We start from the raw sequence: 27915 nt of genomic DNA, 5'->3' as shown, positions 1-27915 counted from the left end.
ACGTATTTGGACACCCCCGTAGACACATGTGGTGCCTTGGTTGCACAAATTCGCACAAAAATAGAGCATGTTGTGTATATTTTCGCCCACGAAAAATGCATAATGTGAGGGAACCCATTGAAATTAATGGGTTCTATTCTCTATGTTTTGCGCAAGCGATTTTGTGCATACAAAAACGTGCACAAATTCGTCCATGTGCAATTATTAGCCACGTAAAAATGCCCAGCTGGTGAAGATAGGCCATCGGCGACCGAATATGCCAGCCAATGTTTTGAGACGACTGGAAAAGATAGGTCTTGCTCTATCCTTCGGCCATGATCAGCCAGCAGCTCCCAAAGGGAAAGGAAAGGGAGGGGGGGGGGGGGTAGCAGTGGCTAGCGCTACTAAACTATGTCAGCTGGCTCTGTTGAGCCAATTTAAGTATTTATGGCGGTCGAAGGAATTCCGGGCTGCGGTGTACATAACCCCAGCCGTGTGAATCGGTGAGGAAATGCAAAATGTAGCTTCTTCTCGTGCAAGTGCTTTTCGGGCCCCGATGTGGCCAGCAGAAAATCTCAACGCTCATGTCAAAGACGCCTTATGTGGATTCACAACTGGCTGAGTGATTGAACTCAAAGAGTGGTCATAAATGGCTGCACATTCAAGTGGAAGAATGTATCAAGTGGGGTACCACAAGGCTCTGTCCTGGGCCCAGTGTTGGTCAACATTTTTATAAATAATCTGGAAGAGGGAATTAATGGGAAACTGATCAAATTTGCAGACGACACAAAGCTAGGAGGGATAGCTAACACTGATGACAGCACATCTAGTGCCATTTAGGTGCTAGATTCAGCTGTCTTCAGCTGCCGGAAGAAGCCGAAGAAGGCCAACTAAGCAGAAGCTCTCCGAAGGCGAAAGTGCAGGTACTCTTTAAATATCCGCAAGCTAAGAGCTGCATGAAGCTTTCTTCGGCACTCAACATATGTAGTGCCAATTTCAGCTCATTTACTGTACGCCGGGGCCCTGGGAGACGGCTTTGTCGCTAATACATCGACTCTCTTATGATTGGCAATGAACAGATGCACTCAGATTAACGAGACAGAAAAAAAGTATACGCTAATTGTTAATAACTAATATACTGTAATTCAAAAATCTGCATTTTTTAATGTAGATGATACGGAAGGAATTAATTGCTCTTTAAAGCTGCAGTAAAACATGATTAAAGAAAAGATTGTAATTATGTAAGCAATAATTATTGTAATGAGGCCTAATTGTGTGGGAAATGAAGATAAGTGAATGCAATCTTGTAGAATGTTTCTCTGGGGCTGCTATGGGCAATATGTCATGTTTTGGGAAAGCTAGAGTGTTAAATGACTTGTTTGGGGTCCGTGTTTTGAAAACCGTGATACGGAGCGAATATAAATCTATGTATCTATTCACATGGCTGTATTTTCATGGACCTTTTTTGAAAGTTTTTGCCTTCATATCGCATCTATGTTATATTAGGAAAATACGGATCAGTAGAAAAAAAATGACAGAAAATATGGAGGCAAAAACACATTAAATAGTGATCAAATATGGTTAATGTCATCTCTAACATACAGACGCGTATTATGGATGTATTTAAATACGCTCGTCTGAAACCGGTCTTAATAACCCCTGAAGGATCAAGCGCTGTAAATATAAGGCGCTTGATCCTGGGCTGAATAGCAGAAGTATGCCGCGGGATTAAAGCCTCTGCTCCTGCAATCAAGCAGCAGCAGGCCGAGTACTTTGCTGTCAGACATAGCGTTTTTTAACCGCTTCCGCCTTCTCCTTTCCAGTCCCGATCTTAATTAGTGTATTTCATGCCATTCACGCGGGCGTCAGAGAGAGACATGCTGCTACACTCCCTCCCACCTCCCTTCTTCGGCAACTCCCATAGGCTTCCATGGGAGTCTATGGCAGTGTCCAAGATATTCCGGCCAGAAGATAGTTCCCGAACTATCTATCTTGGCTGGCATAAAAGTGCCCTGCCGAAATGCAGACTGTATGCGCTATCTTGGCCACCCGGACACTTTTACGCCGCGGGAATACGCCCATCTAAACTGATGCATTGTAAACCAATGCATCAGATGGGCAGCGTATATCGGCCAGGCATGAAAGCGCAGCCAATATATGCTCATTAGAGATGAGCGAGCGTACTCGGAAAAGCACTACTCGCTCGAGTAATTTGCTTTATCCGAGTATCGCTGTGCTCGGGTCTGAAGATTCGGGTGCCGCTGCGGCTGACAGGTGAGTCGCAGCGGGGAGCAGGGGAGAGCGGGCGGGAGAGAGGGAGAGAAAGATCTCCCCTCCGTTCCTCCCCGCTCTCCCCTGCAGCTCCCCGCTCCGTGCCGGCACCCGAATCTTCAGACCCGAGCACAGCGATACTCGGATAAAGCAAATTACTCGAGCGAGTAGTGCTTTTCCGAGTACACTCGCTCATCTCTAATGCTCATGTGAATGAAGCCTGACTCCCATATTCAGTATAGACTGCTAATAGGAGCTAAGCAGTAGCGCTTTGGTAATAGCAGTTTCCCAATATAATGGTAATAATGGAAATACTTCTCTTAGCTATTGGGGTTGTCTCAAAATATAGGATGACTGCCCTGGAAGTTCCAAATAATCTATGTTTGTAACCTTAATCATTAGTTTTTAAGTCTAGACTGCGGTAAACAAGCTTTAAGCTGCTGAGAATCACAATGGTCCTGTTTTATTCTTGCATCTCTCGTCTACCTAACAATGTTCGGTATATGGATAGCAGTTCGGGTGTTTGCACACGCTGTGCAATGCGGTGATCCACTGTAAACACATGCAGATCAACGCTAATTGCTGGGCGACACTTGGACTTCCCAGTTGAAACAGCGTGTAATTGCCACCTTTTGGGGCCCTTGACACAGGATGCAATATTCTGCAGTAGTCTTGCGGAATATGTCTTCCTGCAGTATATTTATCCCCAACGTGCGGATTTTGGTGCGGCACTGAAAATAGCACAATCATGCGGGCAATTCCGCATTAAAATCGCCATGCAGAATTTGGTGCAGAATTCAAGGACAGCATATTTCGCAACACTGTTGTGGAATATTTTGTTGCGAGTGAAAGGTCCATTAGGAGCTCCGGAATGTGCAGATTAAGCTCAGCTGTTTTTATATAGCTCATGAAGCCAAAATCAGGTGTGCATCATAACTGGAGAAGAAGTATAAGGACAGGTACAGATCCTCCTATTTTTCCAATCCACTCCTGGTATCAGCTTCAAAATCTACAAAGCTAAAGAAAAATTGAATGTGGGCCTGTACCCGTAGGGCGGTATAACAGTGTGCCACTAACACTAGCGACTGCTGGGTTTTGCTTTCACTCGCAAGTTCAGTCTGGCCATGATCAGTAAAACGTGAGCACTACTACTGGCACTGGGTAATAGTGCACTTTGGGCCCTTCACACGGGGCGACCTGCTGGGCTCAGATGCCCAACAGGTCTTACTAGATAATCATTCCTGTGCTTTTCACACAGGAATGATCATGGCTATTGAATGGTGGCCTCCATTCACAATTAGCAGTCAGTAGTGTGTAAGTGAATAATGGCCTCTTTACATGGTCTGATCCATCATTCAGTTTTCTTCATGCCGAAACTAAACGGAGGAGAAGCAAATTCATTTTCGTTCGTGGTTCAGTCATGGCATGAGTTTACACTGAACGATAGTCATTCGAATTCCCGCTGGATGTGGGAATTTGAACAATTTATTGGCCCTTCTAAAATGGCCCTTAGGCCTCTTTCAAACAAGCACTCTTGCGCACAGAATTTTGGCCTCGGGAACCACAACCATTAAAGCCCACAGGTTTCAATGGGTTCTCTCACATTGGTCGATTGTCTGCGCACATTTTCGCAGCCGAAAATATGCAGCTCGCTCTATTTTTGCCCGTCTGCACAAAATCATGCTCGAAACTGCACAATTTCACTGTGTTAATTACTAACACTGGCGACTAATTTGGCTGGCTTACTCATTAGACTGCACCATCTGTTCAAACATGGCTCAGGTTTGTCCTGCACTTATGTGAATAGCGCTGGCAGCGCAGAAAAGGATACTTACCTGCGCAGGAATGCCCATGAGAAGACGTTGCAGCGAGCAGGAGTTGGCGGGAGTAGCTTGAGTGGGTACGCTAACTCTGGCCTGGTCGCGGTGGTGACTACTCGGCCTACGAAGATAGCTCATGCAGGTTGGATTGCAAAGAGGTTGTTGGTCAATGAAATTATGGTCGTTTCTTCGTGATGCCAGTGCCTTCTTTGAATCTCTTCTCTTAGCAGAATAAGGAGGCAAGTCAGATAGTAATGTGGTAAAACTGAGGGCACACAGTTTACTGAGGCTGGGCAAATGAATACAGTGCACAGATCCGTGTTACAGCAAATTATGAAATTCACCACATATTTCTCTCGCCCCTTGGACGATCACCACGACTGCAGGATGAGATTTGAGCCGCTAGACTGAATTGGATTCTTGCTGAAACTCTGAGGTGCTCTTACTGGTTGAAACTGGCACTGCAAGGAAGGAGTTAATATGTAGTACTGAATGTCCGCAGGGATCTGAGGGGAGAAATGGAGGTCTTCCTGAGGCCTCCTTCATATGACCACTTTTGCGCTCGCTTTTGTGTGCAGAAATTCGTCCACTTAAGGACATCTCCAACTCACAGTTGCGGCTACTGGTTTTCCTCTGACTCATGCGGGGACCTGCCCTGGCTCTCGTGCCTCCTAGCAGGGTTACATTAGACTCCTCTCCTGCACTGGGCTCTGTCCGCTCCCGGCCATGGGCGGCTACATACCCCGGTGCTGGCTCCTCTGCCCACACTCCTCCTCTCTTCATGACTCTCCACATACTCTCTCTTCACTTCCCTACCCCCACCAGTTTACCTTCCCAGGCTTCTGCTGACTCCTCCCACTCCAGCAAACACCTGAGCTCTTGCTCTCTCCTGAATAACCTGGCCATTTCCCTCCAGCAGAAGAAATTCTCTCATATGGAGAGGCTGACCAACCTAAAAATTAGCCGAATGTAGCCACTCACAAAGGGCACTGTTGCCGGGCAGATCTTGATTTAACCCTATTAATGGGGAAAACAGTGTTTTTCCTATGAAGGGTGCCTCCTATGTCCCCCAAAGAGCTCATAGCGAGGTCCCTAGGACCTATTGATCTGAAGCCTGCACTGTAGGACCCTCCTGGTCACTACAACATGAATGGTCTCCATTCTTAGTGCAATTACATCGTGAGTGTGATTACGTCCCACTTGTGCGAAGGCCATTTATGCTCCTCTGGGTAATATGCAAATAAGAGAGCTTGAATAATACCTCTTCAGTGCCACCTATTGGAAGGCAGCATTCCTTAAAGTCAAAGTCCTCTCCTTATTTGCATATTTTTGATGTGTTAAGTAATGTAGACGGCTGTAATACTAGTGAGGAAAATACATTTAATCTCAAATATCAGTGAATATAAAGAGAATTCTTCAGGGTTGGGCAAGAACCGGCGCTTTCAGTAAGCGCCGAGGGTCAGTTTACGATTGTTGCCTCTCTAGCGTTATACTTATGCTGAATTGATTATGTTTGGCACAGAGCAAGCACAGCAATTCCGGATGATCTAGGATTTCAAGAGGAGCTTTCTATAGATTGCTCGGGGCTGAAGGGGACCTGTGGACACATTTGTGGTCTTGACATTATTACCCTAGAGACCCTGCTGTATTTTACCAAGCAACTGCGCCGTGATCTGCACTTATTATCACACATTGTCATTGACACATCAGATTATTTAGGGATCTGGGGGTTTCTATTGAAATGACATTGAATAGCTATTCTGCATGGATGGAAATTGCTGTGAGTAATTGGGGTTTATTCAGTGGATTGTGCTGATTCTGTATAGTTTCTGTAAGCTACGTGCCTTTGGATTTTTGTTATGGCCTGCATTATGTCTTTTCTTTTTATGACAGATCTCCATGTATATGTCTCAGTGTAATTCACTTCACATTGCTGGCACAACTAGACCTCATTTGGATTGTGCTAAACTGCTCAAACATCATGTAGAATAGTGTTTGGCTAAGAACTTTTCGGAATGTTTACCCTCGTTAGCCCGTGTGGATTTGTATGATTAGCAAATATGGGATTCATTTTGTAAATCAATATTGTTAAATTAGGATTAAGTGTTTGGGGATTTGTTTTCTGCCTGGTGAGGAAAGGCTTCGCTAAACATTTAATAGGATGCATATGGCTGCCTACAATTGCACTTTCGGAGGTCAGATTACTGTATAAAGCTAGGCGCTATGAAGATAGATGATCCATTTAAAATAATCTCAAGAACAGGCTATAGAGATGTTACAAACTTTTACTTAACATAAAGTTTGTATCATCATGATATGTAACATGCTAAATGTGAACATGTGCTGTTAAATGGGAATTTAAAGGGGCACTAACTTTTCTGATAACTTCTGCTCATCTATTACCTTGTGTTCGTCTCATCATTTTTATGGTATAGATGCATTAAAAATGTTGTTGCTTTACCACTGTGAGGCCTCTCTCACACGGCCGTAGGCATTTCTTAATGTGCGCCCGCCGGCACCATAAAAACACATGAACGGGCACACAAATTTAACATTTTTGCTCCCGTTCAGACGGAATGGGCCCGCTGCATATTAGCCGAGGCCGCCATGCTGTCATGCCATTGCTCTTCTTTCCCTCTCGCCACCTCAGCTCTTCTCTCCTCCCCTCCAGCTATTTGCAGTAGGAGGGGGCAGGACTAGGGCAGAGCTAAGCTCCCACCCCCTCCCCACCCCTTGTCCACAGCCAGCAATAGCAGGAGGTGGGACAGGGCAGTACTTAGCTCCACCCCATCCTGCCCCCTGCCATTGCAAACAGCCAGAGGGAAGGAGAGAGGAGGAGAGAAGAGGGAGGAAGTTTAGCAGTCACGCTGCTAAACTCCCTCCCACCTTCCTTCTGTGGCTGCTGTTATTGGCTCCCATACGAGTCTATGTAGCGGCTGACGTATTCTGGCCCAGAAAGATAGTTCCAGGGCTATCTTTCCGGGCCGGCATGAAAGCACCTGGCACTATATTGGCCCGGCCAGGCACTTATGTCGAGGGAATACGGCCATGTGATCTGATGCATTGGAATCCAATGCACAGATTGTAGCGTATATCGGCTGGCTGTGAAGACGGCGTCCGATATACGCTCATGTGAAAGAGCCCTAAATCACATTTGAAGTGGCTGCTACTAGGGGCAGCTTCTCTGCAATCCACTGTCTGTTTTCAGGTTCAGAGCTTCTGTAGTAACAGAGGGACGTTTCCTTTACAGTGGGAGAAGGAGCTATCTTCACATGGGAGTTCCCGTGCACTCAGAAGCTGCATTCTGACACATCTGTAGACACCGTGATAACAGTCTCTACAATATATGCCTCACCTGTGTATACCTGTGTGTGTTTTTACCCTCTGGGTAATAATATAGTGTATACCTTTACTGCACATGAAAATGGAAAACAGTTTTATTATTAAAGGAGTTTTCCAAGTAAATTAATGGTAGTGGGGGGCATTTATGGCAGTGGAGTGATGCACAGTATATAAAAAATAAACTCATTGCTCGCTTCCTGCTGCCTGATTCTCTCCTCCTGCTTTTTCCCTGTCTTCTGTTGACAAGCGCTGCAGCAGCCAAGTGACCACTGCAGCCAATAGAAGGTCCAACAGGTCCAATCTGCCTGGGGCTTCTACATTAGAAGCCGACGGAACAGGTTTACAAGATCAAGGAAGCACAGGACAGTGCGCCAAAGCCAAGAGTCCAAAGTTTGAGAAATACTATTTTATTCCAGACAGCTTCACAATACAGGCAACGTGTTTCTTCACCTGAACCGGTGGCTTCATCAGGCTGATATCCAATAAAGGCCTGATGAAGCTGCTGGTTCAGGAAGAGACACGTGTTGCCTGTATTGTGAAGCCGTCTAGAATAAAGTAGTATTTCTCTTAAACTTTGGACTCCTAGCTTTGGCGCACTGTCCTGTGCTTCCTTGGTCACTCTACAGCTTTGTTTTAGAAGCAAGATAAGGACGTGCTGCCACTGGGCATTATACAGATTTACTGCTCTGTTGTACATCCTTCCAGGCAAGCTCAGTTGCTTTATCCTGTGCATGTCTTTATCTTATGGTTCCACACACGAGATACTTCTATATTATTTTTTCATGTTTACAAGATGTCACCAGGCCTTCTGACCGAGTGATGTCACTTGTCAGATGTTGTGACATTGCAGCAGCCCGGGACTGCTGTGAACATATTTATTTTATATAGTTTTGGATTTATATAGTTATAGTTTTACAATTATACATGAACATTAACATATGCATTAAAATATTTGGAATTGTGGGATGCTGGCTGCAATTCGAAAGTGGAACTGGGGTGACCTCACAACATCAGCCTGGCCCAAGTGACTGCACCATTGATGCTGGGCGCCAACGAGTGCCTGGTTCCTGTAACTGCAGAAGTTGCCTTAGTAGTCATCTGTCAGGAATTCCTGACAGATGACTTGATGTTCCCTTCCTTCTCTTCCCTACTACAATATCTCTTGCATTGTATGGACTGATTGGTCAACAGGGAGGTGTTTCCCATAGCTGGCCAATCGATCATAATGGAAGTATATGTATTCTGGGCTGCCTCTACATGGGTGCCGGTTATTTTCCTGCCTGAAGTGTCTGGTGTAGTAGCAGTCGTTTGCAGCTAAGTATCAGTGATGATTCTTTTATTGTGGAGTTAATTCACTTGTGCCTAGCTCTGTTAGCATTTCCATCTGCTATATATCCTTCCCTATCCACCATCTAAGGACAGGCTAGGTCTCCTAGGTTCGAACGTGGAGTTGTCCTTATCGGGACGATTACCCTGCTTCTAGGCAGGGTCCACAAGATGTAGTTGGTTAGGAAGAGTGTTCATTTTCCTGTATTTAGTGTTTCCCTTGTTTCAGTGATGTAATGCATTTATATGTTGGTCCATTGCAGACATGATTACATCATAGTCTTACATTTTGGTGATATCCATGGAGGACATCAAAGTTGCGCCCTACATGAACGTAAGAGTTGGCAGAATCTATATGCAAGTCATTGACTTCACATTACTAAAGTAGAGATATCAGGATTGTGTTTTACTATTATGACACTCACTAACATATTAAAGACCGCATTAAACTCCATGTTACTGTAAATCTCTTAGTCTATTGTGTTACTTCATACGGATGTGTTATTGCTCCTATACTTTCTGCCGCACATCGCGCAGCAGCATACAGTATAGCATTGGTGCAATACATCACTTTTATATAATTTTAAATATAACCCCACTTAGTTAAACTGGCTGCCTGTGAAGCAGAGAGACATCTAATAGTGAATCCCTGCTGCTTCTAGCTATAAAAAGAGCTTTTTAATATATTGTATGGATATTTCAAGACAGACCCATTTTCAGTTTTAATAAAAAGTAATAGCAAATTCATGTTGTACGATTCATAGAAAGCAAACATTCAGATCAAAAATGTAAGTGTAATGAAATGTAAGCAGAAGTCAGATTATTAGCGCTCCAATGGTAGGAAATAAGAGATTATGATATGAAGCTAGAGAGGCGTAGACTCACCCCAGATGTAGCAGGACACTCTAGGGTGTTCTGGTACGTCTAAAGATCCTGGTTGGCCAAAAGAGTTGGGGGTGTCCAGGGGGAAATCCATTGCACTGGTCTTATCAACATTCCTGGTAGGAGAGCGTCGCGGGGTGGCTCTAGGTATGTATATACCAGAGAAACAATGGAAAAAATACTGTGACAAGCAAAAAAAAACTGGCGCTCCAGTGATATGGCTATAAGTGAAGAAGGACTTACTTCGTCAGAGTGCCTTGTCCACGGCACCCCTTTATTCCGGAAGGCATATAATGTAAACAGGTATTGGAGATATTTTTCAAGGTTCCAACGATGAAAATTTATTCAACAAAGGCTTGCATGAAAGCCGAAACGCGTTGCATCTTGTTGAATACATTTTCATCTTTGGAACCTTGAAAAACCTCTCCAATACCTGTTTACATTATATGCCTTCCGGAATTAAGGGGTGCCGTGGACCAGGCACCCCGACGAAGTAAGTCCTTCTTCTCTTATAGCCATATCACTGGAGCGCCAGGGGTTTTTTTTGCTGTCAGTGTTTTTTTCCTGTAATGAAATCTAATGAGTTTATCAGCACTGCTTTGTGTAAGTGTACATCTGAACATATTGCAATGGAGGCACTGGCGTATCTATAGGGGATGCAGGGGATGCGGTTGCTCCTGGGCCCAGGAGCCTTGGGGGGCCCATAAGGCCTCTCTTCTCCATCTAGGGAGCCCAGTACTATGAATAAAGCATTATAGTTGGGGGCCCTGTTACAGGTTTTGCATTGGGGCCTAGGAGCTTCAAGTTACGCCTCTGCATTAAGGGGTTAAGGGAAGTTGGGGGCCCAAATATATACTTTTGCACTCAGGCCCATGAGCCTTTAGCTACACCCCTGAATGGAGGTCTTGTGTATTTGTCTTATTTTATTATGTAGCATTGACATATACTGCAGGCATGTATTGCCCGTTGCCCCAACAATGTCAGCATGGGCATGAGTGGAAACCAACATTTATTCCCTTTTTTAATTTCAAAGTTGTGAAATATAGAACTAATACAACAAACTAGGTACGGCAGCAACATATATCGCATGTGATATAAGTTAGCTTTATATTTTCTCTCTATAATTGCACTAAGACAGAAAATTAAGACTAAATCATGTCTATGCTGTCGGACTAAGGAAAAAAGTTACAGATGTTGTTCTTGCAAAGGGTGTATAACATATAACCTTTATTAAATACTTTTAAAATATAAACCACTCATATTTCCTGAATGCTGTTAGTGCAGGGTGCAAAGCCTGTCTGGACCGATCAATCCCAACTTTTAGCTTGTACCTTCAGAGTATCCACCCTGAGAAGGGCAACCTTACTCACTAGCCTAACCCATAATGTACCTCATTAAGAAAGGGGAACAATAAATGACTAATGGAATGGGCAGGCAAGATAATCAATTAGGTGGCAAGTGACCACCTGATTAATCACTTTGGCAATCAACTGTGAATTTGATTCCTAGCCTGCCCATACTATTAGTCATTTTTTTGTTATTGCTATTAATAGAGAATATCACAGGAATGCAGGACAAGGCTGGGGAGTGAGGTTGCCCTTCACAGGCTGGATACTCTGCAGTTAGGAGATAGAAGTTGGGATTGATAGGGTCAGACAGGCTCCACCCCCTGCACTATTGACATTTAATAAAGGTTATTTTATGGGGAGTTTTTTTTTCCTTCAGTGATTTTTGATACTGCTGTAATCTTCCCAGATATTTATTGGGTCCCAGATCTTGGTATAGCTCGCTAAAGTGATTTGGCTTGCAAGGCTTATAGCTATAGGGAGTTACAGAGGTACTAGTCATACACAGGTCTTGACATTTGAAGGGGCTCAAATGCCCTTCTGCCACCCAAAAAAATAAAAGCAGCAAAATCTTGAGGGGTGCATAACCACCCATTGAGCCTCACACTCTAATTTATACCATATCTGCCAGTCAATCTGTTTTAGTTTGCATATATTAATTCCAGCTTCTTCTTATAAAGAATGCTGGTTATACTTTTTTGTCAAAGGGTGTTTTTGGTCTTGCCAGCGACTCTGGTGCTGACCTACATCTTAGTTAAGATAGGTCTAATGTTTTTTACTTATTTTTGGGGGGTATTTGAACATCTTATTCTCTGTACTCATGTGGTTTAATATTTTTCAAGTGTCATCTTACTTTTGCCACTATTCCCTGTCACCATTTAGGTAGTCAGGGTCGCTCTAGGTTCCTGACATGGGGTCGCCCTCATCAGGGTGAACGCTCCACTTTTAGATAGGGTCTTGTTGTATTAGAGGGTTTAGATTCCCTGTCTGTCATATTTTGTATTTCCAACCAATACATCCAGCCAGATGTAACAATGCTGTATGTCTGTCATTGTAGAACCTGCATTTCAGAAACACTGTGGGGAATATGGTAGCTCAGTAATTAGTATTTCTGTACTGGAAAGGGCCTGGATTTCAATTTGCCGAAGGGCAATATCTGCATGGAGTTTGCATGTTCTGTCAGTGTTTGTGTAGGTTTTCATTGGGTGCTTAGGCTTCTTCAACATTCCAAAAAACATACTATTAGGTTACTTGGTCCTACTGTCTATAGGTGTGTTTGAGATGGAGAAGTTAGATTATTAGCCACATTAGGGACTGAGACTGAGAATGATGTGAGTGTTGACCTCTGTACAGCCTTGTGGCGCTGTACAGATTATGCCGCGCCGTCTATAGATGATGGCGCGGATTCCGCGACCTTTCCACAATGATGATTGTGAAAGGCCTGCGGTTCGATCGGCTTCCATTGACTTCAATAGAAGCCATCTGCGCCGAAGTAGAACATGCTGTGATTTTTTTCCTCCACAAGCGGAAAATCACAGTTGATTCCCACTCGTGGACAGGAAAAAGCAATTTTCAACAGCATGCTTAAGGGCAATATTTGCTTGGGAATCCGGAGGCGCACATCCGCTCCGGATTCCGCAGTGCAAATACGCCCGTGTGCATCGACCTTAGCATTACAAAAAGTAGCAGCTTTGCTCTTGATGTGCATTTTTTTCATGCTGGTCATATCTAAGCTTTTTTCTTGCCTTGGGCAGCATACTGTGACCAGGGGTCTTTCAGAGATATTCGCTTCCTGATGATCCGTGAAACCCACGGGGAAACGCGTTGAAGTTCCAAATCTCATATAAATGAAAGAAGTCCTAATCTCATTTTTTACCTCATCTAATTAATTGTAGTTCCGAATCTCATATGAGTGAAAGAAGTCCCCAATTGTTAAAAGTGATAACATGCATATGACTTCAATATATGAATGTCCATGGGACCATGCATGTACAATACAATATGATGCATGTATGATCTTATGCTCATCCATTAAGGTCACCCTATAATTGAATGCAATAATTCAATAGGCAACTGTTACGGTTCCTGGCCCACAATACCAGGGGAAATATTGAATTTTCAAGGAGTGACCTTTCTTAGCATCTTCTAATATCACACTTGGGACTAAGACACCCTAGTTCAGTGATGGCGAACCTTTTAGAGACCGAGTGCCAAAACTGCAACCCAAAACCCACCTATTTACCGCAAAGTGCCAGCCCGTCAGGGGGCGGGGCTTATCATGATGTATGATTTTACCCCATCGTTCTAAAAAGGACAGGGCCGCTTCAAAATAGACCGGGTGCAGATTTTGACTGCTTTTTGGATGCGTAAATACTGCAGAATGTCCTCAGCTGAACTTTCTGTGGCAAATTCTTCAGCATTTCCACATCCAAAAAGCAGTCAAAATCTGCACACTGTCTATTTTGAAAACAGCCCTACCCATTTCTGCCACATGTAAACATACCCCAGCAGTAACCCCCCCCCCCCCAGTGGCCCCAGCGATAATAGTGACATCCTACAGCGGCCCCCAGTATAAGAGTGACCCCCCCCCGCAGTAATAATAGTGACACCCCCAGCAGTAATAATAGTGACACCCCCCCCAGCGGCCACCCAGTAGTAATAATAGTGACACCCCCCAGCAGTAATAATAGTGACATCTCCAGCAGTATTAATAGTGACACCCCTCCAGCAGCCCCTCAGCAGTAATAATAGTGACAGACTCCCTAGCGGGCCCCCAGCAGTAATAATAGTGACAGCCTCGAGTGGCCACACAGCAGTAATAATAGTGGCACCCCCAGCAGTAATGCCCCCCCCCCCCCAGCGGGCCCCCAGCAGTAATAATGCCTCCCCCCAGCGGGCCCCCAGGAGTAATAATGCCTCCCCCCCTAGCGGGCCCCCAGCAGTAATAATGCCCCGCCCCTTTCCCCCCACCACCACTACCCCCCCCCCCCCCCCCGAGACCCTCATACTTACCTCTACTCCTTGTTGAAGCGCCGCTCCTCTTCTGCTGATTGCTGGTGCACACTGTCATCAGTATGCTGCCGGATACCTCCTCCCCCTGCTCTTGCTGAATCACATAGGAGACATCGGGGGACGGGAAGGAGGATCCCGGCTGCACACTAACGTCACAATGTGTGCCGGGATCAGCGCAGATAGTAGCGCTGATGGCAGCTCGTTGAAGAATGAATGCTGGCAGGGGAGCCGTGGCCCCTGCAGGCATTCCCTAATGTGGTGAGCGGCCGATGGTGACGCGTGCCAGCAGGGTGGGCTCTGCGTGCCGCCTCTGGCACACGTGCCATAGGTTCGCCACCACTGCCCTAGTTGGTCAGCTCTACCTATATCATTTAGTGTGGGTGCTAACCAAACTTAGTGTGCTACTCATATGTCTGTTGGTGTGTTTTGTGAAGTTTACTGTTAGGTGTGCCCTATAGTGGTTCATGCTTTTTAATCATTTATTAATAAAGAATTTTGTTCTTAATTTACTCTAAACTGTGAAGGGCCTGTGTCGCGCAGCAGACCAGGAGTCCTTGCATGAGATTTGCTTGGACTGTTCCTTCAAAAAAAATAAAAATAAATGAATGGAGGATCTTGCTACATCTGCATTTTTGAGCGCTGCTGTTTTATTACAGCAGTCCCTGCTTGTTAACTCCGATACAACGCAGCTGCAGATGCCACATATTCTCTCTGCTACTTTTGCGATCTAACAGTTATTCTGTTCCAGATGGTATAAATGCTTCATATAAAAATATAATTTAGTGCCGATATTGCAGACGGAGACATTTTCCTTTCCAGGTTTACATTCCAAGCAGAGGATAATTTGCATGATAATATATACAGAATTGTTAAAGCTCTGTATATTGATTCAACTTAAAGCCAGGCGATTACAGCCAAACATGGGGGGGAAGAATGTTAGTACAGTAATATGTTACTAGAGAGGATTAACCGGCACAGAACTTTACTGCAACCCTGCTCTGTAGCGTTCCCCGTGACACCAGGAACGTGTGCAGCATTCATTCTGCAGTAGCCGGAGGACGGTAATTGCACAAGTATTGCCAGTGTCTGGGGTGCAGTGAATCAGGGCTTCTCAGAGGTAGTAGCTCTGCACAAGCCAGACTTTTTTTCATTCAGCTAAAAGCCTTACAATCTAATCTTTGGAAATGACTTTTTATGTGCCGCAGTGTAATTCACATCTTGAAAATCCTCTCCTAAGTTCACTTGCCTAAGCAAAATGTTGCTATTAGTTCTTTTATACCCTACTTGTTCAAGAAATTACATGCTATAAAGAGATATGCGGCTGGAGGCTTAATTCAACGTTTTAGATCATCACCATTTAATATGCCTACGTTAGCGTTACTTCTCCAAATACACCACTCTAATTGTTTCCGATGATATTGGGACCATGAACGAGAATTATGTGTTTATGGTTGTTTATAGAAATAGTGGAAACAAAAACAGAAAATGCATAATAAGTTACAATGGCAGATACTGACTGTGAGTAATGCTATAGGTTTGTCCTGTAATGCAGACAGCCAAGCCGCGGCACCGTGCCGAAGTGAATGGCAGTGGGGGGCCGCGCATGCACACCACCGCTCCATTCACTTTAATGGGATCTGCAGGTAGACAACTTGGCAGTCCTGCTGAAGCATATTCAGCCGGGGTCCGTTTCTCAGGACTATGGCCAATCAGTTGATTGAATTCCCACTGTCAGCGCAACAACACAGAGTCAGAGTGAAAACTGTTACCCCAGTGTGGTGGCTGTTATGTATAACTGTAGGGGCAAATTTCATTAATTGTAATGAGACCCCAGCCTACAGTTACCAGCGCCAGCCTCTACATAGGGGTTGGAGCACAAGCTTCTGCTTCAACTCCTGTGTATCGCTGAGCTGATAGCAACCGCTGGATCAACTAATCGGCCGTGGTCCAGAGGGGCACATCCCAGCCACGCAACTATTGCTGACCTATTCTGAAGATGGAAACCAAAAAACAGCAACAGCACTCACAATACATTTACTATCAGAGGTATACATACCTATAATCAATACTCTAACCACATTAAATAATGCAAGGTTCTTGGTATATAATTTGATCAAATCATGTTGGCCCATCCACCAACGTCCAGGTGGCCAAGCTTGCAGATGGGTCCAAACGCTAATACCAGGTGGTAAATCTCAAACTGGGAAAGCTGAGTTCCTACCTCTCAGAATGCTCCTCTCTTGGGACTAAGCCTACAAATGAAACTAGGGAAGGTAGGATACCATTTATATGATCCAGTAGGAGGGACAGAAGGTAAATGCATGACCAGGTGAAGGCAGATAGATTAAACCACCTGGTATTAGTGTTAGGATCCATCTAAGGCTGCATTCACACGAACGTATATCGGCTCGGTTTTCACGCCGAGCCGATATACGTCCTCCTCGTGTGCAGGGGGGGGGAGGATGGAAGTGCCAGGAGCAGGAACTGAGCTCCCGCCCCCTCTCTGCCTCCTCTCCACCCCTCTGCAATGGGGACAGGTGGGGCGGGGGTGGGGCTAATTCTTGGAACTTAGCCCCGCCCCATCCTGCCTCCTTTCATTGCAAATAGTGCAGAGGGGCGGAGAGGAGGCAGAGAGGGGGCGGGAGCTCAGTTCCTGCTCCTGGCACTTCCATCCTCCCCCCCCCCCCCCTGCACACGAGAACAACGTATATCAGCTCGGCGTGAAAACCGAGCCGATATACGTTCGTGGGAATGCAGCCTAAGGGTGTATTCACATATTCTGTACGATTTTGTTGGAATTTCATGACGTTTGTATTCTGCATGCGACATTAGAATACACTTGCAGGCTTACATGCGTGCGCATTGCGCGGAGTGTATAACCCATTCTTTTCAGTGCGTTCATTCTTGCTCTTCTGCGTGCGACATCCTCTATTTCTGTGTGCATCTGCACACATAAGGCACCATAGGAGTCTCTCAGAGTGCGCAAATGCACACCTAATCCCAGCAAAATTGCACAATAAATTGCACAATTTCTCGGGGAAATTGATATCACTAATTAGGCTGCACAGCCTTTTAAATCACGGCATGTGAATGGTCCCCAATAGCGGTGCCGTGAGCGTTTCTGTGGCTTTGCTCGTCTGAAGGAGCCCTGAGCCGGATTGAATTATCCTGTAACCTAGTATTTACTGTATGTTATAAGTCAGACCAGTTCTAGCCACTTCAAAGCGACTTATCACCTGGTCTAGGGCTTCTAAATGTGCATAGTAATAACACTGAATTAATGGACGTTTTGTTGCACCCTATGCAGTTATCTAAAATGCCTTAAAGCATGGAAAATCCTCAGGGCGCCCACCCACTGGCGTTTTTTTTCCCTGCGAAATTCGCAGCATTTTTTTCTCTGCAGGGGTCTATGGGACTTGTAATGTTAAAATCGCAATTTACCGCGAAATCGCGATTTTGCGCGATCGCGATTTTAACATTACAAGTCCCATAGACCCCTGCAGAGAAAAAATGCTGCGAATTTCGCAGGGAAAGAAATCACCAGTGGGTGGGCGCCCTCATACTAAGGGCTCTTTTACACGACCGTATGTGTTTTTACATTCGGCCGTACGCATTGAAAAACCACATGAATGAAAAATAGCAGCGATCAAGTCCCGATCTTTAACAACATATTTTCTGCCACTCACACGGGCGGCTGCAGCATATCGTCAAAAAAATACGCTGCAGCGCAGAAATCCCTCAATTGGCAAGAATGCTTGGAATGACTGCTAATTAGAGATGAGCGAGCGTACTCGCTAAGGCAAACTAGTCCAGCGAGTAGTGCCTTATGCGAGTACCTGCCCGCTCGTCTATTAAGATTCGGGTGCCGGCGGGGGACAGCGGTGAGTTGTGGGAGTGAACAGGGAGGAGCGTGGGGGAGAGAGTGAGAGAGATCTCCCCCCTGTTCCTCCCTGCTCTCCCCCACCGCTCCCCGCTGGCACCCGAATCTTTAGAGGCGAGCCGGCAGGTACTCGCATAAGGCACTACTCGCTCTAGTAGTTTGCCTTAGAGAGTATGCTCGCTCATCTCTACTGCTAATGTTTAACTAGAGCCAGTTGCCTTCTTTTCTCGGCACTGGATGCAGGTAAACTCCCTCCACTTCGCTTTTTTTTCAGCTCCCATAGAAACCTATGGGAGCTTTCAGTGTATCGCGGCCAAAGATAAGCCAAGACCTATCTTTGGACGCAGTGTATAAAATCCATGACCGAAAATGGTTGCATATGCGCTATTTTTCTCCCCGCTTATCTGAATGAATTCATTGGAATCCAATGCTTCAGATGGTCGAGATTTTTGCATGATTTTTGGATGCAGCTAAATAGCACTGTATATACAGCCATGTGAATAAGGCCTAAAGAGACCTACCCTGATAATAAGGCCTACTCAGATTTTTGAGGGGTGCTTGAAATATAAGCCCTCCTCTGAAAATAAGTCCTAGCTTCACTACATGAAAAAAAAGCAATACTCACCTAGTAGACGGCATTCGGGACCCTCGTGCTGGGCTGCAGTGCTGCTGCAGGATTCTGTGTAGTCCTCGGCGGTGACAACGCATTTCTTCCTGGTAGCAGGGCTTTAATACCCTGCCTCCAGCAAATAATTGCTCTGATTGGTTTATCGAGCACTGGCTCTGATTGGCTGATGCAGAGATCGGTGAACCAATCACAGCCATTCAATGATGTCATTCAATGAATTGCTGTGATTGGTTCATCGAGCACCGGCTCTAATTGGCTGATGCGGTGCTCGATGAACCAATCAGAGCAATCGCTTGCTGGAGGTGGGGTATTCAAGCCCCGCTACCAGAAAGAAATGCTCTGTTGGCGTTCAAGAGTACACAGAAGCCTGCAGCAGCACCGAAGACCAGCATGAGGGGCCCGAATAAGTATTAAGACACCCCCTGAAAATAAGAGACTGTGCCTCTTTTTGGACAAAAAACAGTGTCTTTTTTTCAGGGAAACACGATAGGTGTACACTGGTGTATTTTCGAGCTGTGTGCTGTCCATGTAATTCCATGGACAGCACACTGCCCCATTATAGCCTATAGGGCTATCCACAAGACCATGACTCAATGTGAAAAAAAAATCATGGATGGATAATAGGACATTCACATGCACTGGCATGCCCTATGTACACGTATATGTTGTGTCTATGTGTTGTCTGATGCAAGTTATATTAGAGTCTCTCAGGTCCAACTGGAGTTCACCTAGTCGAAGGAATCACAAGGCAAGTTGGTTAGTATCTCTGTCCCTGACTGGTAGCTTATGGGGTTATTTGGGCGTAAATACATCTGTCTAGTTGAGTTCAGTACTGGGTATCATATAGTCTAAATCTACACTATATATATATATATATATATATATATATATATATATATATGTATATATTCACACCAGTTGCAGTATACGGTATGTACCTTATAGAATACGATGCTTGCTCATTGGTAAGTGTCACATAGCGATCTAACAGCGCTGCGCAGTCTATGGCGTTATCAATCCATATCTGATATTACAGACGAGGTTAATAGCTTTATAATGCATTATGACCATTTACAGTGTTTGAGGTTTATTCGCTATTGATTTGTTATCATGACTTACTGACAATAAAATGAAAGTCGGTGATCTCTATTTAACCTCGGTTATAAAGTGCCCGTGATTTGTGGCAGGGCAGAGCATGAATCTTTTAATATCCTGATTCGTGGGTCATGGAGGATTGTGATGGAAGTCTATCTCTATTATATTCACTGTGTAATGGATTCGTGATGAGATCAGTAAAAGCAAATCAGCAAGCTTGTGAGCAAACACTATGCAACTGGAAGCCCCATCATAAAACGGGCCTCGCATGCAATGTCTGAAATAATGAGGCAGAACGCTTTCTGATTGCAATTTTTGGTCACGGATATAGTTGTTGTAGTTAAACGAGTTCGTTATACGCTCGTATACTAATGTTTCTTCTTTCTGGATTGGGTCAAGAACTTGTGTAAATAGGTAAGTAACTGGCTCAGTGATCGAAAGCAGAGGGGGGTTATAAATGGTGCATGCTCTGATTGGGTCACTGTTACTAGTGGGGTACCATAGGGGGCAGTATTGGGCCTTATTCTTGTTAGTATATTTATTAATGACCTGGTAGAGGGATTGTACAGTAAAATATCAATATTTGCAGATGATACAAAACTAAGTAAAGTAATTAACACAAGAGGACAGAATGCGGCTCAATTGGATCTGGATAAGTTGGGGGCTTGGGAAGAAAAGTGGACAATGAGGTTTAACACTGATAAATGTAAGGTTGTGCATATGGGTAGAAAAATACATGTCACTATTACACACTAAATGGGAAACCACTGGGGAACACTGACATGGAGAAAGACCTGGAGAAACTAGCCTGAGTTTTTTGGATTTTTGGGGAGGCTTGAAATATTAGCCCTACCCCAAAAATAAGCCCTAGCTAGATTACATAAAAAAGGAACACATTACTTAGCAGGCTCGGTCCAGATCCATCCCGCTGGTCTCCAGAGCTCCGACATGGTTCCCGCACTCCTCAGCCACTTATACAACACTACTTCCTGGTTATGGGATTCATAAATCCCTCCTCCAGAAAGCAATGGCTGTGATTGGTTCTTCGAGTGCTGCATTGATTGGCTAAGCTGCGGTGCTCAAAGAACCAATCAACAGCTGTTGTGGAGGTGGGATTTATAAATTGGCTACTCAGCCAATTTTTAAATCCCGCCTCCACTAGGTGATGGCTATGATTGGTTCTTCAAGCGCTGCTCAGCCTATCAATGCAGTGCTCGATGAACCAATCACAGTCATCACATTGGTTCATTGAACGCTGCATTAAATGGCTGAACAGTGCTTGAAGAACCAATCAGAGCCATTGCTTCCTGGAGGCAGGATTCATGAATCCCGTAACCATGAAGTGATTTTCTGCAGGTGGCTGAAGAATGCAGGAATCGCTACAAAGCTCTGGAGAGCAGTGGGAGGGACCTGGACGAGCTTGCAAGGTAAGTATAATAAGACATCTCCCGAAAGTGAGACCTAGTGCTTTGTTTAGGGAAAGATTAATATAATACAGGGTCTTATTTTTGGGAAACATGGTCGTTTACTCTAAATCTAAGTGGAGCAACCAGTGGCAGGCAGCTGCTGCCGAGGCAAATCAAAAGAAGTTTAGGGGCACATGATCAGAACATTGTTCTTCCTCTTTAGAAGTCACTGGTCAGACCACACATGGAATATTGTGGACAGTTTTAGGCATCGCACACTCAAGAAGGACATATCGGAGCTTCAGCGGGTTCAAAGGTAGACAACTAAAGTAATCAGAGATTATAAAATTGGGATTAATTTTATTTAGAAAAAACACGGCTATGTATAGTTACATCAGGGGACAATACAGAGATTTCTCTCATCATCTATTTATACCCAAGGACTGTGGAGGAAAGAAGGTTTCAACACCGACATAGAAGGGGGTTCTTTACTGTAAGAGCAGTGAGACTATGGAACTCTGTCTGAATTCGTGGTGATCGTGAATGTAATAAAAGAGCTGAAAAAGGGCCTGGAAGCCTTTGTTGAGTGATACAATACTACATGTTATAGTCACTGATTACTTTGGAGCAGGGGTCCCCAACTCCAGTCCTCAGGGACCACCAACAGGTCATATTTTCAGGATATCCTATGGTAAGAACACCTGTGGGAATGTCTGAGGCATCGGCAATAATTACATCACCTGTGCAACACTGAGGAAATCCAGAAAACATGACCTGTTGGCGGTCCCTGAGGACTGGAGTTGGGGAACACTGTTTTAGAAGGGTCGGTGATGCGGGGATTATTCTGATTGCCAGATTTAAAGTTGGGGAAGAATTTTTTTCTGAAAATGAGGAAATTTGGCTTCTACCTCATGAAGTTCTTCTGGATCAACATTGCAGGATAATAGACTGAACTGGATGAATATATGTTACTATGTTATAGTCATTATTTTGTATGTCATATCCAAGCTGAAATGGTGTATTATTTTATTGTGTTGCAGATGCACCCTGAGTGTCACCCTTGAACAGGCCCTTATTCTCGCACGAAGTCATGGGCTGCCTCCCCGTTATATCATGCAAGCCACAGATGTCATGAGAAAACAGGTCTGCCGAGCATTCAATCAAACGATCAATAATTACTTCCCTTTGGTGATAATTGTCAAAATGTCATCGCAGCTTCATCTAAGTACGGAGTGGGCTGTCCAGAATGCAGCGCTGACATCACAGGCGCCTCTTCACATTCACTTCCAAAATGTTACACTTTTCTTCCCAGGCAATGCTGAGCCCAGGCAGTAGACCTGAGTTCTGGCTTATTCCATCATATCCAACAGATTTTATTTCCAAACTTCTGTGCTGATTCATTTCACAATATGTCTATCTAGCGGCCAGAGCTCCAAATTCCCTGCTATCCGTTACACAATTCTAGAATTACACATAGGAGGGCTTAGGGCCTTCTGCATTAAAAACTTTTAGTTCAGTAGGAGCTGTTGAAGTGCATCTTCTTTGGTGAGCTCCAAGTAGTGGTGGCTTTAGGGGTTGTCCAGAACTATAATAATATATAGAATAAAAGCAAAGTACCTCATACCTCCATGCCGCAGTAAGTCATATGTGTAGACCCTTGTAAATGTGCTCCTCAATGGATAGCCGCCAGCTCAGCCGTGGTCCATAGTATCAAAGAAAGAAAAGTTCCAGATAGAAAAGCTAAAATCCATAACTTTTAATGATGTAGAATAAAAATATTAAAATGGGAAAAAGACCCATAATTCCCATATAGTCATTGCTATCGCGTTTCAAACTTGATAGTTCTTATTTATGGCATGTGGCCACAGGCAGGTCTTAAAAGGCAGAATTATATGGGGGCCTTCTGAAGGTTCCCATCTGCCATTACACCCTGACAGCCCCTCGCAATCTAATCGAGGGGACTTTTCAGGACATCCAATCACTGATTGGTGGATTTATGTTGCTGCCTGAATAGCCAGCAGCATTTAAAGGGTTTACAGCTGTTATTGGCATGAACACTGTTCAAAGACAGCTGATACCAGCCATGTATAGAGTAGGCTTGGCTCCTGATCCTCTACCATACAAACTCTACACACCTATGACATACATATATATCCTGGGGCGCAAAGAGGTTAAAGGGATTACCTCTTGAAGAACCTAACTCGGACTAGCCATGCATTCACGGGGAAAATGTGGTATTGCATACCAGCCATTCAAATGGAATGCCATATAAGTAGGACATAGTGTGAGCCACTCTGTGGTTAGGCCCATATTAGTTAAAAATAGAAATGAAATGAAAAGGCGTTATCATGATGGACCACCCCCCCAATTTAATGACCATTACTACCGGTAATCTCTACTTTAACAAAAAAATAGTAATTTCACTTGATCTTGTTGAGGTTGAGCAGTAGTTGCAGATTAGCCCAACACAATTGATTTTTAACATTTTATATAGTCATTTAGCATCTAATCAACTTTAACCCTAAGGGCAATTCAGACTGTAGAGTTTTCTCCATCCATGGCAATTTAATTGGACATTTTAGTGATTTATATTAGAAAGCTGGTTCAGAATCTCTGGAGAAGACATCCTGTTGACATCAGCACTTATTGTAATGGATACACCACTAATGCAATTTTTGGCAATGTCTGTTAACGCTGATGATTTAATCAATAGTCTTGGCTTTGATCAAACCATTCTTCAGTAAATCTATTTTAAAAGTAGAAAGAGTTTGGAATCTTAGTGGTTTTATATCTGTTTGCATTTTAGGGCATACTACACAATTGTTTCACTTAATTATTGGAAAATGCTATGTATATTTCCAGAGTAAAGCTTTGTAGCATTGAGAAGTAAATATGTAATATCAAAACTGAAAGTGAATTTAAAGAAGACTAAAATTATGACGATTGCAAAAAATGGCCAAATTCAAATCAACTAAGCCGTAGAATGCGTGCGAGACTTTATCTTCCTTGGTTCGAAAATTGACCAGGATGTAGACTCTATGCCAGAGATAAAACATAGGATAGCATCGGGGCGAAGCCCGATGCTAAACATGGACAAAATCTGGAAAAGTAGGGATATCGGCATAGCAACTAAACATAGGATTCGGCAAACCACCGGATTCCCCATAGCCATGTATGGATGTGAAAGCTGGACTGCGAAAAAACTGAAAGAAGGAGGATTGATGCGTTTGAGCTGTGGTGCTGGCAAAAGCTGCTGAGTATGCCCTGGAGGGTGAGAGTAACAAACAGAGAAGTCCTGAATTGTATAAGACCCGATATATCACTGGAGGGCAAGATGATCAGGCTTTGCTCACATTACATGGCCAAAATCCGTGGGCCTGAGTCGGTAGAAAAATCTATAATGCTTGGACAAATCAGTGGCAAAAGAAGACCCGGCACCAAAGAACACGATGACGGATACTGTCAGAGCGGATACTGACCTGGATATCACACAACTGAAAGAAGCAGTGCAAAACCGAAAAACATGGAGAGCTCATCTTTAGGGTTGCCGAGGGTCATGAACGACTAAACGGTTAACAACAACAACAAGCTTTAAGAAAACAATTAGAAATGTTATAACACTTTTAACATAGGCACTAGCAGTATGGCTAACTTATCTGAGAAAATAAATAGCTAGAGCACAGTGCCACCTAAAGAGTACCAGCTACGAGGGGCTGCTGACAAGTCTTGTTTCTGCAAGGAAATTCCGCGAAGGATATTCCTGGTGATATGTCGCAGACATTGGGGGATCAATGCCATCCATAATCTACAGTTAAGAACTGGGTTGCCAAATTTAAAATGGGCCACTTCAGCACCAATGATGAGGAACGTCCTGGACAACCGAGAGAGGTTGTTGTTCCGTAGATCGTCGAGGCTGTGCACAACCTCATACCGGAGAATCAGCCAATTTCAGCTAAAGGAATAGCAGACATCATGGGGATTTCACGTGAACATGTTTGTGTCATTATCCATGAATATGTGAACATGAAGAAGCTATCTGCAAAGTGGGTCCCCAAATGTTTGACAACAGATCAGAAAAGCATGCGAGTGAAAACTTCCCGGTCCATTTGTCAGCGTTTCCGACTGATTAGAACTTCCTGGATCGACTGGTCACTATGGATGAGACCTGGATTTTTTTTTATGACCCTGAAACAAAGGAGCAATCAAAAGAGTGGAGGCCCAGTGGTTGTCCTCACCCAAAGAAGTTCAGGGGGCAAAACATCAGCCACTAAGGTGATGGCATCTGTGTTCTGCGATAAGGATGGCGTGCTGCTAGTGGACTACCTTCAAAATGGTTCCACCATCAATGCAAGGTATTACATTGAACTTTTGGACCAATTAAAGGCAGCTCTGAAGGCCAAAAGGTGCGGCAAGCTGTCCAAAGGAATCTTGTTCCTGCAAGACAACGCCTCTGCTCACACTGCACAAGCGAGCACGGCAAAACTGGTGGAGCTAGGCTTTCAGCTGGCTGACCACCCACCTTATTCACCAGATCTCGCTCCCTCCGACTATCATCTGTTTCAAAACCTGAACAAACACCTCAAGGGAACCAAATTTCACACCATTTCTGATGCCATGGCTTCTACGGATGACTGGTTTGAGGCACAACTGAAATCCTTCTTTTTGTGAGGCTTACAGAACTTGGAATACCGATGTAAGATGTATGTTGACATCAGTGGAGAGGATGTGGAATAAATGTAAAGTTTCATCTTCCTATCTCGTTTCTTTCTGGGTAAAGCCAAAGACTTATCAGCAGCCCCTCGTATATTGCTACCCCCAAATTGTTATTCCCCCTAAACAATGTCTGCTACAATAAGCCTCATTAATGCCTTTCAAATTTCCTGCTCACAAATTGGTGTTAGCCAGTGATGACACACACGCTACACACATGGCGCCAACATGAACTGAGAGTCTTAAATGGGGTCATTTGATATAAGCCATCCTTGCTCCCAGGTCTGGCAGTGGCGGATCCCAGCAGTTAAAACAGGGTGGGCCATGGAAAAGTAACATGCCCCTGCCAATACTGCGACAGTAAGTACGAGCAAATAGGTTGTTTTTTTTCCAAAGCTTTACCCATATGTTACAACAGATACTGAAAGTGGTCCCCATTCCCTTCTATATATCTGTGGGAACATTACAACTTGTTGGCTGATACTCCCTGCAGCTCTTCAACAGCTATAATGTAGATAGTGTTTGTGATGTTTTCCTTCAGTTCATTCAGAATATGTGGATTATCGGCATACGCTTTCTGCTTTAAATTTACCCACACAGATAAAAATTGAATATGGACAAGTCCGAGGAACATGGTGGCCATAACCCCTTGCTCACAGTTTACTCTTCCGTAAACCGTTCATGAACCCGTGCCAGTGAGTAACGGGAGGTGAGGCATGTTGCCCCATCTTGTTGGAGAAAGCAGTACATTCTTTTTTCAGATGTTAGTTGGTCGTATCATCATCATCTCTATGAGATCATCACCCATCATCATCTCTATGAGATCACCACCCCATCATCATCTCTATGAGATCACCACCCCATCATCATCTCTATGAGATCACCACCCCATCATCATCTCTATGAGATCACCACCCCATCATCATCTCTATGAGATCACCACCCCATCATCACTATGATCATCACCGCCCTATCACCCTGCACCATCCAACTTTCAAGGCTTCTTGTAGTTGTACTGTACATATTTAAGGTCACCCTGAATATATTATTCAGTTAAAGTAATGATATTGTATAAGCTTGAAGGTACATACTACAAATGTTGGCATGCCTGGAAACAGTCGTTACTTTGAAGTATATGCAAATGAGCTCATTACGGCGCAAATAATTGCTGCTTAAATTTCATTGAACGTAATGGCTGTTGGTAACAGTGCATTATGGAAAGCATTTGCATCTCTGTCACTAATGAAGCCTATGGAAGAGGACTGAGAAGAGACTATATTTGAGCCATACATCACACGGAATCTTCCATTTACACTACAATTTAATGTAAATGACAATCCTGCCGTCTACCCACTGCATATCTTATCATTCGTCTGCCTGTCCTTGGAGAAGCCCCATTAATTAAGGATAATGTATCATGCATGTATAGAATCTTCAGTTATGGACTACAAATGGAAAGCTGTTTCCTACTGCCAGCTAATATGAAGTGCCGGGTCTCTAAAGTATCTTTTCCTTTAATCAAAGTGTTGTACAATCTTCAGAAAACTTGAATTGCTAAATCAGAGAAAGATATGTTTTTTACTGTATATAAATAATGACGGTATGTAATTTCCCTTCTTTCCTTAAGTTGGTGTATTTTTCAATTGCAGGGAGCCCGGGTCCAGAACACTGCTAAAAATTTGGGCGTTAGGGACAGAACACCAACATCTGCTCCAAGGTATAGTATAAAATGCTCCAAGTTACAGTATAAAAACCACTATAACTGCAGAATGTGATGGGCAACTCAAGGGATTTCCAAACTGGGAGCCGTGGTGCACTGCTGTGCCATGAACAGATACCAGGGGTGCCACAGGAAGGAGAGAGAATATTTTTTAGTTTTGTAGGAATGCCGCAAGATAAATTTTTTTTTGATGAGGTGTGCCATGAGCCAAAAAAGGCTGGGAAAAGCTTTACTATACACTTACTACAGAGTTGTGACATTATTATGACCACAAACTAATATCTAGAGCAACCATCGTGTGCCGCATGGATAGCAGCTACACAGGCCAGGAATGATTCAATAAAGTGCTGGTAAGTGGTCTCAGGTATCTCTATCCCACAGTTGCTGGAAGGTATGTGGGGGAGGATCCATAGAGAAAACATGACAATCGAGGTGGTCCCACAGCTCAATTGGGTTCAAGTCTGGGGAATTAGTGGGCCCGGGAAGTACTCGGAAATC

At 44.2% G+C, this 27915-nt stretch overlaps 1 protein-coding gene across 1 annotated transcript in view; it reads left to right on the top strand.

Annotated features, from left to right (window-relative positions):
- Positions 1-27915, top strand: part of PREX2 (phosphatidylinositol-3,4,5-trisphosphate dependent Rac exchange factor 2) — a 320125-nt gene that overhangs the window by 277158 nt on the left and 15052 nt on the right. Inside the window, exons 38-39 of the mRNA XM_066578561.1 lie at positions 22028-22130; positions 27347-27414. Of these exons, the coding sequence (XP_066434658.1) occupies positions 22028-22130; positions 27347-27414 (171 nt within the window). The remainder of the gene's footprint in view (positions 1-22027; positions 22131-27346; positions 27415-27915) is intronic.

Source organism: Eleutherodactylus coqui, chromosome 9, assembly GCF_035609145.1.
Source record: "Eleutherodactylus coqui strain aEleCoq1 chromosome 9, aEleCoq1.hap1, whole genome shotgun sequence".
Lineage (NCBI taxonomy): Eukaryota > Metazoa > Chordata > Amphibia > Anura > Eleutherodactylidae > Eleutherodactylus > Eleutherodactylus coqui.
This window is presented reverse-complemented; position numbering and strand designations above follow the sequence as displayed.